Consider the following 13,654-nt stretch of genomic DNA (forward strand, 5'->3'; position numbering starts at 1 on the left):
CATTGTCTACCTATTTTTTGTCACATGGGCAAGAAATTAGCACACATTCACAGCCCTTCCCTTCCCTTCCTCACCCTCTCTGACTGAGTGACACCTAAACTGCCCTTTAACAGTATTAGCCCAGTTTTACCCCCTCCTGCCACACCCTGCCCAAGTCAGGATCCGGTGTTCTCCACCCTTCGGACCCGGTCCACTTCCTGGGGTATTCTGCCTTCTCCTTGACTCTGTGTCCACACTGTTCTTCATGGTGGCAGTGACCTCTTTCATGTCAATTTGTTTTTATCATTTCAAAAACAATTTTAAAGTGTTCCTTCTTTAATGAACACAACTCCTGGATATTGTTTTATTCCTTTGCATTTCCTAGCATTCACTTATGATCTAAAATCAATTCACAGAATTTTAGAGTTTTTGATCTAGAAGATATCTGGTCCCTGCTACTTAAAATGTATTCAAGGATTGTCATCATACATAAGCATCTAATGGAGTTCTGTAAAATGCAAATTTCAGCCCCAACTGCAGACCTACTGAACCAGAATCTGCCTTTTCAACAAGAACTTCAAGTAATTCATATGTATATGAAAGTTTTAGAAGCACTGTCCAGCAGTATTGGCATTGTGCTAACTTTTTTTTCTCTTCTGATGTGTTGATCTTGGCTTTTAAGTCCAAGAAGACAGCACTTCATGTTTTGTTATGTACCAAGTCTTCTTAAATGAGAAAGAAAACTTTACTAGGGGATGCAGACATAACTAAAATTTCCCAGTCTTAGCTGAGGATGCCAAAAAGGAAGGGGCTTGAAAAAGTAGAGTGAAGAGCCTCTAATTAGTCTCTAAGTTTTAATTAAAATGGGGGGGGGGAATAATCTCCTAGCCTAGTATGCCTCCAGGTAGACACACATTTTTTACTTGAGCTCACCCAGGCAAAGAGCATGAGAAGAGAAAGCATATGGTCTGAAGGAATGGTGACTGATCCATATTAAAAAAATACTGTTTTTCAAAACAAAGCGTGCTTCTGTGTTTTTGTATTTGTGAGAAGGGGAACCAGTAATGGATTAAGAAAGAGAGTGATTGTTGAATTGAAAGTTGAAAGTTGTAACCTGTGTGTGTTGTTTTTCAGTTGGTAGAACCCTTAACTCCCAGTGGCACAGCGCCCAATCAAGCTCAACTTCGTATTTTGAAAGAAACTGAACTCAAAAGAGTAAAAGTCCTTGGCTCAGGTGCTTTTGGGACAGTGTATAAAGTAAGTAAATATATATATGTGTGTGTGTGTATATACATATACATATATATATATATACATATATGTATGTATTTTTTTTTTTTTAAGTTTTGTCCCAGACTTGTTTTAAATAATGGCCGGAGTTATTGCTCTAACCAACCTAATTTCTTTTTAATATCCAGAGAAGAGAACCTTTTTAGTGTGGATATGTTGATGCACAAATGAATTTATTAATTTTTATTAAGCAAGTTGGGAACTGATACAAATGAGAGAGAGCAGGAAACACTGGTACAAAGCCAAAGTATGGTTATTAGTCTCCATGCCCTTCCGAGCCCCTTTTGATACCATCTCCCCTTTGATACCATCTCCCCTTTGATACCATCTCCCAACTTTGTTCTCCCCAAAATACCCAGCTCCAGCCCGCTTTCCTTTCCCTCTCACAGTGCTCTAGGAAATCCCAGGCAGGCAGGGTGTGTACCGAAGTCACTCGCTCTTCTTGTTTCCCCTTCTATCCAAACTTCTCCCCACTTAGTTAATCTCGTTTGAATCCACACAAATGTGCTCACACCTCAGTAGGAAAGGTCTGGTTTCTAGTCAACTTCTTGCCTAACTGGTAACATGTATGATTTAACAGAAAATTTCCAGTTTTAATGTCCTCACCATTATATGCAAACTAAGAAAAGTGACTATATTTGTGAAATTCAGGTCAGACAGAAGGAGAGGGTGACATCATGGGTTGTCAATAAGAGAAACATTTCTGGAAAGGGAAAGTTCAAATGATGGCATTTGCGTGTTTACTTATTTAGCTTAATTACAAAACCAACTCACAGTCCAAGCCGAAAATTAAAGGTGGTGGATTTTATTTTTAATGGTAAATAACAAGAACAGGAAACTCTGGTTGGTTAGTGCTAAATCTTTCTAAATGTTCATCCTTCCAATTCCCAAATTTACTTTGCCAGTCTTAAATATTTCTTAAAGCTACGTGCAAGCCTACATTTTCACAAATATATCTGTTAAAACAGATTAGACCTTAGGAATTTTGCATTTTAAAATGTTCAGTTTTTTTCTATTTAAAACAAAGATTTTTAAAAAGAAACTATTAACAATTAATATAAGCCTTAATTTTCTCTACTGAATGTTCTAAAATTAATCCAATTTTAAAACAAAATTGTTTGTTCTAAGGTTAAAATGCTGAAGTTTCTTAATGGTAGTATGCGTGCTTTATTCAATTAAATTCAAAATTGCTATTATTATTATTATTATTATTTTCGTTTCCTTTACATTTTTATTGAATTTATCAGGGTGACATTGGTTAATAAAATTATTAACTGAGCACGTAATTGAATAGAAACTACTCTAGGCTGACTTGATGCCTTCTAGATATCAATTATTTGTATTTTCAAAGAAACACAACTATTCTGTTTCTCTATTTTTATTGTGCTGGGAAAAAATGGGCTTCCATTTTATAGACAACTCAGACTTGAATTGTCCCAGCATATTATCACCCTTATATATTTTTAAACATGATACAATTTGGAAACTGAATATTATTTTAAATACTGTATACCATGTAACTCAAGACTACATTTGATGTTGTGACCTCAGCAAGGAAAAATATTACCCATTTAGACATTTATTAAAAAAGCTTTATTGATATATTCATTAAGAACAATTATTTGGCCCTGGCCTGTGTAGCTCAGTTGGCTGAGCATAGTCCCATGCACTGAGAGGTCACCGGTTCGATTCCAGGTCAGGGCACATGCCTGGGGTTGCGGGCTCCATCCCCAGTAGGGAGCGTGTAGGAGGCAGCCAATGGATGTTTCTCTCTTTCATCGACGTTTCTCTTTATCTGTCCATCTCCTTTCCTCTCTTGCTCAAATCAATAAAAACATACTTTTTTAAAAAGAATAATGATTTGTCTGTTATCCATGATGTTGTACCTATATTGAAATTACTTGCATTGAAAGGTTATTGAATGTTCCATAAGTATATTTGAATTATACCTGCAGTGTGTCTATAATTGACCCTATGTGTTAAATAATATGTTAATTCTTTTAGTTTATACTGTCTAAACTATAAAGAATTATTCTTAACTATACAAGTGCAAATTGACTTAAGCAATTATTTGGTTAATTATTTCTCCTGGTTGGAGATATTCTGTGTTTAAACATAAAATATTTGAACCAATATTATGGGTATCAGTATAGTTAAAATTTCATCTGGTTGGGTCTAGAAATTAATGACTAAACTTCATTTAAAAAGCAGTACAAATTAGGTAACATTTAATTCATAGTGTTACTTCAAAAGTATGCCTTGGGAGTATTTTAATATTGATGCAATAGTTTTATAGCTTAATCCCCTCTGAAGTTACCTTTTTGAATAATGGTAAGTCTGTTCTCCACTCTGGGTACCATCAGTGAGAAAATGTAGCCTATAGGTCCCGGGCTTTTGGTTATTTTCCCCATTTAAGCATTAATAAATTTTGAAAATTTTTATACAACAGGGAACTTGTCATGTTATTTTGCCCTTGATGTATAGCTTTCCCTACTCCTTCTAAAAAGAATATAACCCTTATCTTCACCTTCTAAAGGTTAATGTCCATTTTTTCTTTATTATTTTGACTTTTTAATAATTCTTGTTTAGGTCTCTTACTTTATTGCAACTTTGGGTATCACAAATACATAGGTTTTCGCATAGAAGCACAAAGTGGAAAATTTTTTTAATCTTCTTTGTATGACTACAATCCACTAACCTTCAGAAAGACAGGAATTAGGGCTGTTCTATTCAGGAGTAAGAGATCATTTTTTCCTTTTATTTTATTGTTAAAATTGACCTAAGAAGACTCCTTCAGTTTCAGAGCTAACAAATTAAAATTTGAAGTTTAAAAAAATATAACTTCATATTTGCTTCTGTGTTCATTTGGGACAATACACTTTTATTTATTTATTTTTAATTTTTTAAATTAATTTTTAAAGAGAGAGGAAGGGAGAGGGTGAAACATCCATGAGAGAATGAAACATCTGTCAGCTGCCTCCTGCATGCCCCCTGCTGGGGATTGAGCCCACAACCTGGGCATGTGCCCTGACCAGGAATCAAACTGGCAACCTTTTGATGCAGGGTACAATGCCCAACCAACTGAGCCACACTGGCCAAGGCGGGACAATATGCTTCAAAAAAATATTCTATATTCCATGTATCCCTCTAAGCCTTACCAAAATCATGGTCCTTATTCAAATGATTTAATTGTTTATGCAGAAATGCTGTTATTTAATTTAATGTTGTATTTATACTCTACCTACTATATACTTTCCCAATGTACAGATGCTGTTCAGATATTATAATTATATTTCCATAGGAAGAGAGAACTGGCAATGGCCAAAACAAGTATTTTATATTACTTCAGAGAGAAAAATCCTTGATATACACACTATTTAATAATATAGACAAATTAATATGTGCTCAATACTCCAAAGTACTTGCCTTTGAAAACTAATTCCTAAGTAATCCCCTTCAAAAATTAATTCTTAAGTCAATCTGAACTTCAGAAACATGAGAAAATGCTTTTCTATTTTTATTTTTTATTTTCGGAATTAATTAGATAATATTAACACTGCAAAGAACCTCCAATATTGCTTAGTTCAGTCTTCTAAATTACAGATGAGACAACTGAAGTTCAGAAGTTGGAACAACCTTCTCAAAGTCTTGGGAAGATATAATTCACATCAAATATTATTACTATATCTTATTTCAATATTTTATCACTATTCAAAACCTTTTTATGTACACAAGTTGAATTTTATAATAGTGTGAACACCTTGAAAGCAGAAAACATGTATGATTCATCTTCAAATAATAAAAGCAGACAACAAAATTGCTGAGTAACATGTAACATATAACAGGTGTTTGTTGATTAAATGAAAGAATATAGAACTTCTAAGTTATTGTTTAAGAAATTAATAGGTTGAGTGGTTAAATCAAATTTTGTTTCTGGCATAAATGTTGTATAAATCTTAATAAAGATTTAATGTGAATTTTTCCCCCCAAAGGGTATTTGGGTACCTGAAGGAGAAACAGTGAAGATTCCTGTGGCTATTAAGATTCTTAATGAAACCACTGGTCCCAAAGCCAATGTGGAATTCATGGATGTAAGTACAGACACAGCCAATCACATTTTTATCTATTATGAATAGACTACTTTTAGAATTTAAAAAAAGAGGCTCTACTACTTATGAAGTTTCTTTTCTGCAAAAGGTATAATCTTATTAAAATGAAAGGATTGTGCTGGGGCAACATAAGAGAGCAAGAGAGAACAAGGGACGAGAGGACTCTTTTGGGGGGATTTACCCTTCCAAGCTTCTGTTAGCTTACAATGGCTCCACCCTCCCAGCCAATGATCTTTTTTCCCAGGCTATACTGACAGGCAAACACCTCCCCTACATCACCCTGACTTAATGCACATGCGCCCATCTCCCCCTTTGTTTGATTCCTTCCCCCAGTGATCTGCAGGGAATGAACCGGTGGTTCCCTGAGGAGTGTGAAGCTATAGCTTCCTGGTGAAGCTGCCCAGATGACCATGCTTACAATGTCTGGCCTCCCTTTTGCTCTCTTCCTATTATTAATATTAACTAGCTAATTATGATGATAACATCAACACTCTTCTAACAGACATTGAGTCTAGTAACTAGAAATCTTTCCTTCTGTAGGTCTCTAAAAGTTCTGACATTCTGCGGCTACCTGTCCTGGCTCATATATTAAAATGTAAAACTGAAGCTTTTTTCAGTAATATCATAATCAATTTGATCTTGCTATAAATTTGTGAAGAGACTTCTCAGAGAAAGTAAAAACTAGAAAGTGACTATGTGTAGGTTAATGTGTAAAACTGATAGAAAAATGATCTTGCCCAGCATAGACTGCATCGGAAGCTGAGATTCACAAGAATGCTAATGATCTCTGCTGGAAGCTTGGACAGTCATTTTTGTCATATTTCCATGGAAACAGACTGGCATAAAGGGGTTAAGAGGCTACAAAGTAATCACCTAAGAAAGAAGCTCTAAAACTCTCATCATGGTTTTGAATGATTATTTGAGCGCTCCTCACCCCATCCATTTCTTTTTTCCTGATCTGAGGTCTATCCCCATGGTAACATGAATGGGGATGGAAGCTTTAAGTCGTAGTTTTCTGATGAATTTTAAATGAAGCTGTGATGGAGCCATGAAAGGAGTCATTTTCTTAGATGGTCGATGGGTGGTGACCAACAGACTCCAAGGAGTCTTTTTTTTTTTTTTAGTTTTAAAATAGTTAAGGAAAATATTTGTGCCTATTGTACCTTGTAGATAAATGCTAAACGATCAACAGATTAATTGATTGCTACCAGCAGAGCATCAATAAGTATCCAGCAGGAACACTTCCTACTGTTTTCATGACTTATTTAAAAGCATTAGAAGGATAGCACAATGATTAAAACACAGTTGAAGTGACAAAATTAATGGTGAATTTCATATTTTAAATAGCCTGGTATAATTTTAAGGCAAACATATGCCTACGTTTCATACCTACATTGTACCTCAACTATTATTTGTGTAGATCATTATAAAAACTTGAACAACATAACTAATCACAATAAAAATTGTTTGTGTAAGGAAATTATTTGTCATTTGTACCTAAGGATTGGGTTAAAATTGCAAATACTCCCAGGGTTATTAAGTTAGAAGTCATACGATTGGCTTATGTCTTAGTCTAGGTTCTTCTAGAAGCAGAAGCTGAAGCTGAGACAAGGATAGGAGTGAAAGTAGTTTATTTGGGAGGTGAAGGACTATCAGTAGGAGAGTATGGAAAAGAGACAGGGGAGCCACTGCAGCCAGCTGCCATCGTGAGTGAAGGGACCTTTTGTCAATTAGAGAGACTCTGGCAGCCAGTATGGGACATAAACCTCTGGGTTGCCCTACTCAAGGATTAAGAGAGCTGATGTAAAGACCCCAGCTGCCAGTCATTGGTTGAGAGCTCCTGCGTGTCCTACCTGCCAAGGGTGGCAAAAGAGGCCTTAGTAGCAAGAGCCATTGGGCAAAGAAAGGCAAGTAGAAGTCAGCTAGTACAAAACTATATTAGAGAGTTCCAAGGATAATTTTCAAACTCAAATAATGTCTACTGCAGTCATGCCACCTGTCTCTTTTGCAAACAAATGCATGTGTGTATTTGTATTTCTGTGCATGTGTGCATGTGTTTTATATCATTTTATAGAAGAAAAATTAAGCTTCCAAAAACAATGGAAACTGCATACTCTTATTAAGCATTAGGCATCTCCCCCACCCCTCCCCAAGCTTTACACTTAGGATAGAATATTCTAGACTCAATAACCTCTACTACCAGCTTTATCAGATATAGCTGTGCTTTACTGGTTATTGTAATAAGCAATACAAATGCAGCAACTTAATACTGAAAATTCACTACATTTAACATTTCTATTGATATCCAAGGGCAAAGGAGAGGACTTTAATATTTTCTTAGAATTTTTTACTAAAGGCAAAAATAAATAAGAAGCAATTTGTGTTCTATTAAATGCTACACTAAAAGCAAGAGGAGGAGAATTTGGTCACAAGGCTGTAACTCAGCTCACCTGAATATGTCTAATGGATCCATAATGACAGTAATAGCATCTGCTAGTGAATGGCCAGTACATTCTGCATTCCCAGAAAGGAAGATCACATTGAGCAACATTAAGAAAATTACTCTAGAGGTCCACCTTTATAAAAAGAATGCCTACATCTATACAGACTCCTCATTCTTATTTCAAATAGTACCGCTTCATTGGGAAAATGCTTTGATATATTTTGTCTTTTATTTCATCCATCAAATGGTATAGAACACATACCTGAAAATTAGGCTATTGAACAGGATTCTTGGAATTGGGGCCCCTGGTCCATTTAAGTCAGACAGGTTCTGAAGTTTCTCTGTTTCCACCACTGTTGTTTTTGTGTTTTGTTTTTTTCCTGATATTTAAATCCACTATCATTAGACATAATTATATTTGCCTAGGAAGGACATATGTTTTTAATTATTTTAAATTAATGTCTTTTCTTAAAAATTAATATCAGGATAAAAGAAGTTCTGTAATTATCGTAAATTCTAGCGCCTTATCAATAATAGCTCCAGTTCACTGAGTCTTCTAGGCTTCAGATTCACTTTCCCCACCAAATCAACCACGGAGTTCACAGTAAGGTGCTACAAGGAAATGCATTTCAGATCACCCAGCCGCATTGTGCAAATGGTGATTTTCTTATTAAAAGAGGGATGATGTCTTTCTCTTGCCCTATGCGATGGGACATTCTGTTTATCTTACACTACTTTCATGTGCTATTTATTGAAGAAATTTCCATGTGAATTTTGTTCATATGTTTCTGATTTCTGTACTTGCCTTTATGACCATCAATGCCTTGACAACAGTTGTTTCAACTCTAATTGATGTCATATTAGTGGCTGGAAACAAATAGAATGTGTTGGCAGAATTTATATATTCTCTCAGATTATTGTTGACTTATCACAAAATGATTTGAGAAGAGATTTTGTTCTATAACCCTATTTTCACGTTAATAGCTTCACGAAGTTAACAACTTTTAGCTAGGTCCTGTCTCATAGTAATAGTGGATTTTTAAAAAGTCATATTATTTAATCATATCATATTTTAGACCTTATAGATTTTTCTCATTTATGTACATGAATATAATTCATCAATTTCAGAGGTAAAAATATGCAAAATTCTATTTTTAAGGCCGATTACTTAGATGTCATAGGATTCCACACTACTTGCATGACCCTAATAGTTAGTTAGCCAATCCTTTTTCCTTAAAAAAAATAAATAAAGGTGAAGTAGTTAAAAAACATGGTGGATAGTTACTTTACTTATAAAAATAAAATATCTTTAAAAAGAGAATTTTTAAACTCCATTAGAAACAGAATTTAGGGTCTTTCAAAGCTCTACTAAAATGAAAAGAAAAGAAAAATGTCCTAGTAACTAAAGTAAATTATTTCTTTTGTAGTTTATGTCATTGTCCTTTGTACCCATCCTGTTAGTGTATAGAACTTGGCTAGAAATGACATCACATCTGAAATCACTATTTCAAACCCACCCTTCTCCAACGACATTGTCCAGCCCCTCCAGTTATTTTTCTATAGTACTTACATGAGGAAAATGTCATCCTCTTAGCTATCTCCCATTCATTGATCTCCCCTTTCTCACTGTCCCCCAGCTGCCTCCTAACCTCAGGCCCCTCCACGGACAACTTATCTCCATGGCCCATGGTTGTAATGTCATTCTTACAAAAATCTCCAACTGCCTCACTTTTCAATATTGAGCTGTCAGTAAGCATCCCAGAAATAACTGAAATTTCTCAGTGCCATGTTCTGTATCTCCTTTTAGTCTACACACTTTCCCTAGATCATCTCACAAGATTATCAAATCGCATCTCTAGTCTATTTTATAAAGCTGACCTCATCTCTGCCCCTGATATGGCCATGTGGAAATCGCAGGGGCATCTAAAGTTTAACACATTCAGAATGTACCTCTTCATCTTCTTTTCTAAATCTCTCCTGCATTTGATCTCATGCATTTAAGTAATTTGTATATACATCCACACTGTTTGTCCCTATTAGAAATTTAGGATTTACCCTTGAATGGGACAACCTCCCAAACGTTCCGTTTCCACTTCCAATTCAAGAGCAAATACTTTAATTCTATGCCCAAAACACATTTGGAGAGTAGCTACTTCTTTTTATATCCCACTGCCACCACCTTGATCAAAGCCATCAATGTCTTCAGTTTGAATTGCGAGAATAGCTTCCAATTTTCAATTCAAAGAGTTGAATTAAAACTTTAGTGACTCTATGAAGTAAAGTAAAATACTAGATCTTTGGCACCTCAGGCTCCTACTTACTTTCCCAGGCCTCTTTCTCTTTACTGACTTCCTTTCCACTCCTTTTCCAAGCCGAGCAAGCCAAGCAACGCCTTTGCCTGAGTTTCCTTCCCTAATTCAAGCTAATGGACTCCTAGTTATCCTTATGTTCTCAGCTCAAGTATACTTCCTCAAAGATCCCTTCCCTGACCACTTAATCTAAATTGTAACCTACTAACAGTGTTCAGAAAATTTCCTTAGTGCATCCCTCACGGTAGGTTATTATATGTATATGTGTTCTAGTTTTTATTGTAGATTCCCACTCTCCACCACTAGATTCCAGGATCCCCGATGACAGGGGCTGTTAACTGGACCTCTGCATATGTAATGGCAAACACACTGTATATACATTCACTGCACTGTGGTATGTGGATAAATTACATGTATATTCTCCGTCATATTTTTTAAAGTGCCTCTGCAACTTTAATTGCACCACTGGGTGATCATCTGTTACAATTAGCAAGAGGTTGGTATTGCTAGAAGTGATAATACAAAAGTGACTACTTCCCAAGGATATCTTTTTCTTATAATAGTTTTCTCAAAATGACCAAATGGTTTTCACATTCTACCTCTCACCACTGCTATGTTAGTAACAGGTTTGTGTCTTCATTTTGCACAATATAGACTGTGCAAAACTAAACCAATCGACAAGGAGTCTGCTTGCATCAAAGTATTTGTGAATAGGAACTGTCAGCATTGCCTCCGCTCCATAATCATCCGTAAGTTAACAGGCATAGTACAAGGATCCTCTGACATGGACAGATAGAGATTCACCTCCGATTGCTAGAGATCTTCGTGTTCATTTAGGCCCACATTTAGAAATAGGAGTCAGTAATCCAGGATCACACATGGGGTGCTTTCCATCCAGATGAAAGATACTGTGTGAGCGGGGCTGAATTTGGGTACTGTTTTGTTTGCACCCCGCTCTCCCTCCCTTTATGTAACTGCAAAAGCTGATCTGTGCAATTTGGACAGATTTGGTGGATTTGGACAAAGCCTTTAACTCAATGACAAAGCAAAGCCAGAGTGAGAGGGGAGGGGTCTAGCATGTCCCTCTTGATCATGTTCACCATGAACCTACTATTAACAGCAGACATTTTTAAACTATTTTCTAGAACCTAATATGTAAAGTCAAGATCAAAACTACAAATTCGAAAGCGAAGAAAGAAATGACTTTTTGCATCTAGACTGAGGCAAAGGAAAGTCAGCAGATGGGTATTAACATGTCTATTTTGTGAGGAGAATGAAGTTTGCAGATAGTATTTCAATCATCTTTCTCATTCCAAAGCCAGTAAGAGAAGACAGCGCCTGGATTTCAATGGCAGTCTCTCCAGCTCCAATGGCTTCTCCTGCCATTACTCTGTCTTCTCCAAAGATCGCAGTGTCTAAGCGAGACACTTGCTGCTGTAATAAAACAAGTAACAGTTCCTTTATAGAGTTTTTATCTAAGTGAGACACTTGCTGCAGTAATAAAACAAGTAATAGTTCCTTTATAGAGTTTTATTTCTTCCAAGTTTTTTCTTCTGAGTTTCTGAGGTGGCCTTTTGCATTCATTGAGTTCAAGGTTTGCTCTTTAAAGCCTTGCAGATGATCTCATTTCCTCCTTATTTGTTATCGTTTCACATGACATTTTATGTCACTCATTCTTGCCCTCAGATTAGAAAATCAAACTGAGTATGTATGACTTTCTACCAGACAAGAATCCAGACAAATCCTCTGATTTATACAAACAAAGAGAATTATAATGCATTGTATTGCATAAACATTTTAAACTCATAATTACCAGTTTGCATAACAGGATTACCATATGCATACTTCTTTTAGCCTGTTAAAACAATAAGTTGTAATATTCATGCTGCACAAACAGCTCAGTTGTTTGTTTTTCCACGAAAATATCAAGATAGTCTCTGGAACATTTGTGAACGCTGCTGCAGCTCCTAAGAAGCATGTTTTTGTTGCTCACAGCCTAAACTTTACGCAGAGCTCAGCACAGTGTGGTTGGACATAGGAGCGAGCACCTCTGAGGTAGTCAAATTAGGAGACCAGCTTGTCACAGAAAGTAAGCAATCAGAGAGGGCTCTTTATCTCAAAACTAAAAAGCTTAGTGTTTTCTACAGTGATCCTCGATACAGCAATTTTATCTAGGGTTTTGATCCACTTACAAATTTAATCTAACCTCTCTGAACCTAAATGCTCCATTATCTGTTAGAAAGTAATTAGAAGCTATAAGCAGAAGTCTGCATTCTTGGAGTTCCTTGGGAGTCCCTCAGCTCATTGAAGCGAGGAGTTTGATGGATACTGTTCAGCTGATGTTGGACCAGCAGCTAATAATAGCAGGAAATGCTGCTTAGGTAGGTGAGAAAGTTAACTTGGGAAAATGAAAATGAAACATTTGGGATTTATGGTCAGAAATAAATTTCCCTTTTTCATTTGTTTCCTGGTAAGAAAATAGCCAAGGGAGACAGTTTGTTTGTTTTTTGACAATTTATAATTAAGATGTAAGGCCCACTTGATTTCACTCATATTCATTGTAATTTCCTTGTACCTCCACAATGAAATTTTAGTGAATCAGGAATATATTTTGTATTATGCCTACAAACAATAGGTGAATCTGACCAGTAAATTAAAAATTGTCAGCTCTGGCAAGCATGTGGTAAATTAACTGTGGGAAACGTGAGCTTTTTGGGAGGATGGCAAACACAAGGGGTTTGATTGTAGAGGCCGAAGAGGTGTTTCTTCTTGTGATTAAAGCAATGAGCCAAGTTCCCTTAAAATGAAAGATAAATTAATTTCAAAATGTAGACCACTCACTTGTTTAATGAAAGTGTTACTATATTCTTATTAAAGGAAAAGTATTTTGTTCTTTTGCAGAGAGATGTTTTAAAATACAGTATTGTCTAGTTTTTCACGTAATGTTTATTTCAAAAGTGTGAATCTCAACCTGCATGACTCCCCTTTCTCTGACACTTTCTAAGTTTATAATGGATGCACTAAAGAATGGCCCCGGACACCTGCATGTGACTCTTGCATCCCCAGCAAGGTCTTCAGTGTCTTTTGGTTAATAGCTACTTCATACATTTTAACCCCCACAATATCCATATGCTGAGCAGAAAGTGTTCAGTAAATATTTGTTTTTAGTGTGGAAGGATGGGTAAACTATATTTACTTTATTTATTTTTTATTAGACTTTTATGGAGTGCTTACTATATACAAAGACCCATGCTACCTAGGTACCCTAAAGACCGCAAAGGCCACGGGTGTGGCACAGGCTCAACCTGACTGAAATTTGTCTGGTAGCATATTGATAACAACAGAGAACACTTCATCGGGTTGGGACAGAGAAAGCACGATAGGAGATAAGTAGAAGAGAATAGTGCCATTAATGTAGGCTGTCGGGATCCTTTAAACTCCTCGCCAGTTCAGGAATATCAAAATGACTTGCCTTCCAATTTATTTGGATGCGTTTATCTAAAACGCATGCATTTATAAAAGAA

The 13,654-nt window shown here is 36.0% G+C and overlaps 1 protein-coding gene across 4 annotated transcripts in view; it reads left to right on the plus strand.

Moving 5' to 3' along the window:
* Window positions 1-13,654, plus strand: part of ERBB4 (erb-b2 receptor tyrosine kinase 4) — a 797,001-nt gene that overhangs the window by 616,926 nt on the left and 166,421 nt on the right. For all 4 annotated transcript variants that reach the window (XM_081141986.1, XM_081141988.1, XM_081141985.1 and 1 more), the window contains exons 18-19: window positions 1,114-1,236; window positions 5,262-5,360. In XM_081141986.1, coding sequence (XP_080998112.1) covers window positions 1,114-1,236; window positions 5,262-5,360 — 222 coding nt within the window. The remainder of the gene's footprint in view (window positions 1-1,113; window positions 1,237-5,261; window positions 5,361-13,654) is intronic.

This window comes from Miniopterus schreibersii (genome assembly GCF_964146895.1).
Source record: "Miniopterus schreibersii genome assembly, chromosome: 7".
Classification (NCBI taxonomy): domain Eukaryota; kingdom Metazoa; phylum Chordata; class Mammalia; order Chiroptera; family Miniopteridae; genus Miniopterus; species Miniopterus schreibersii.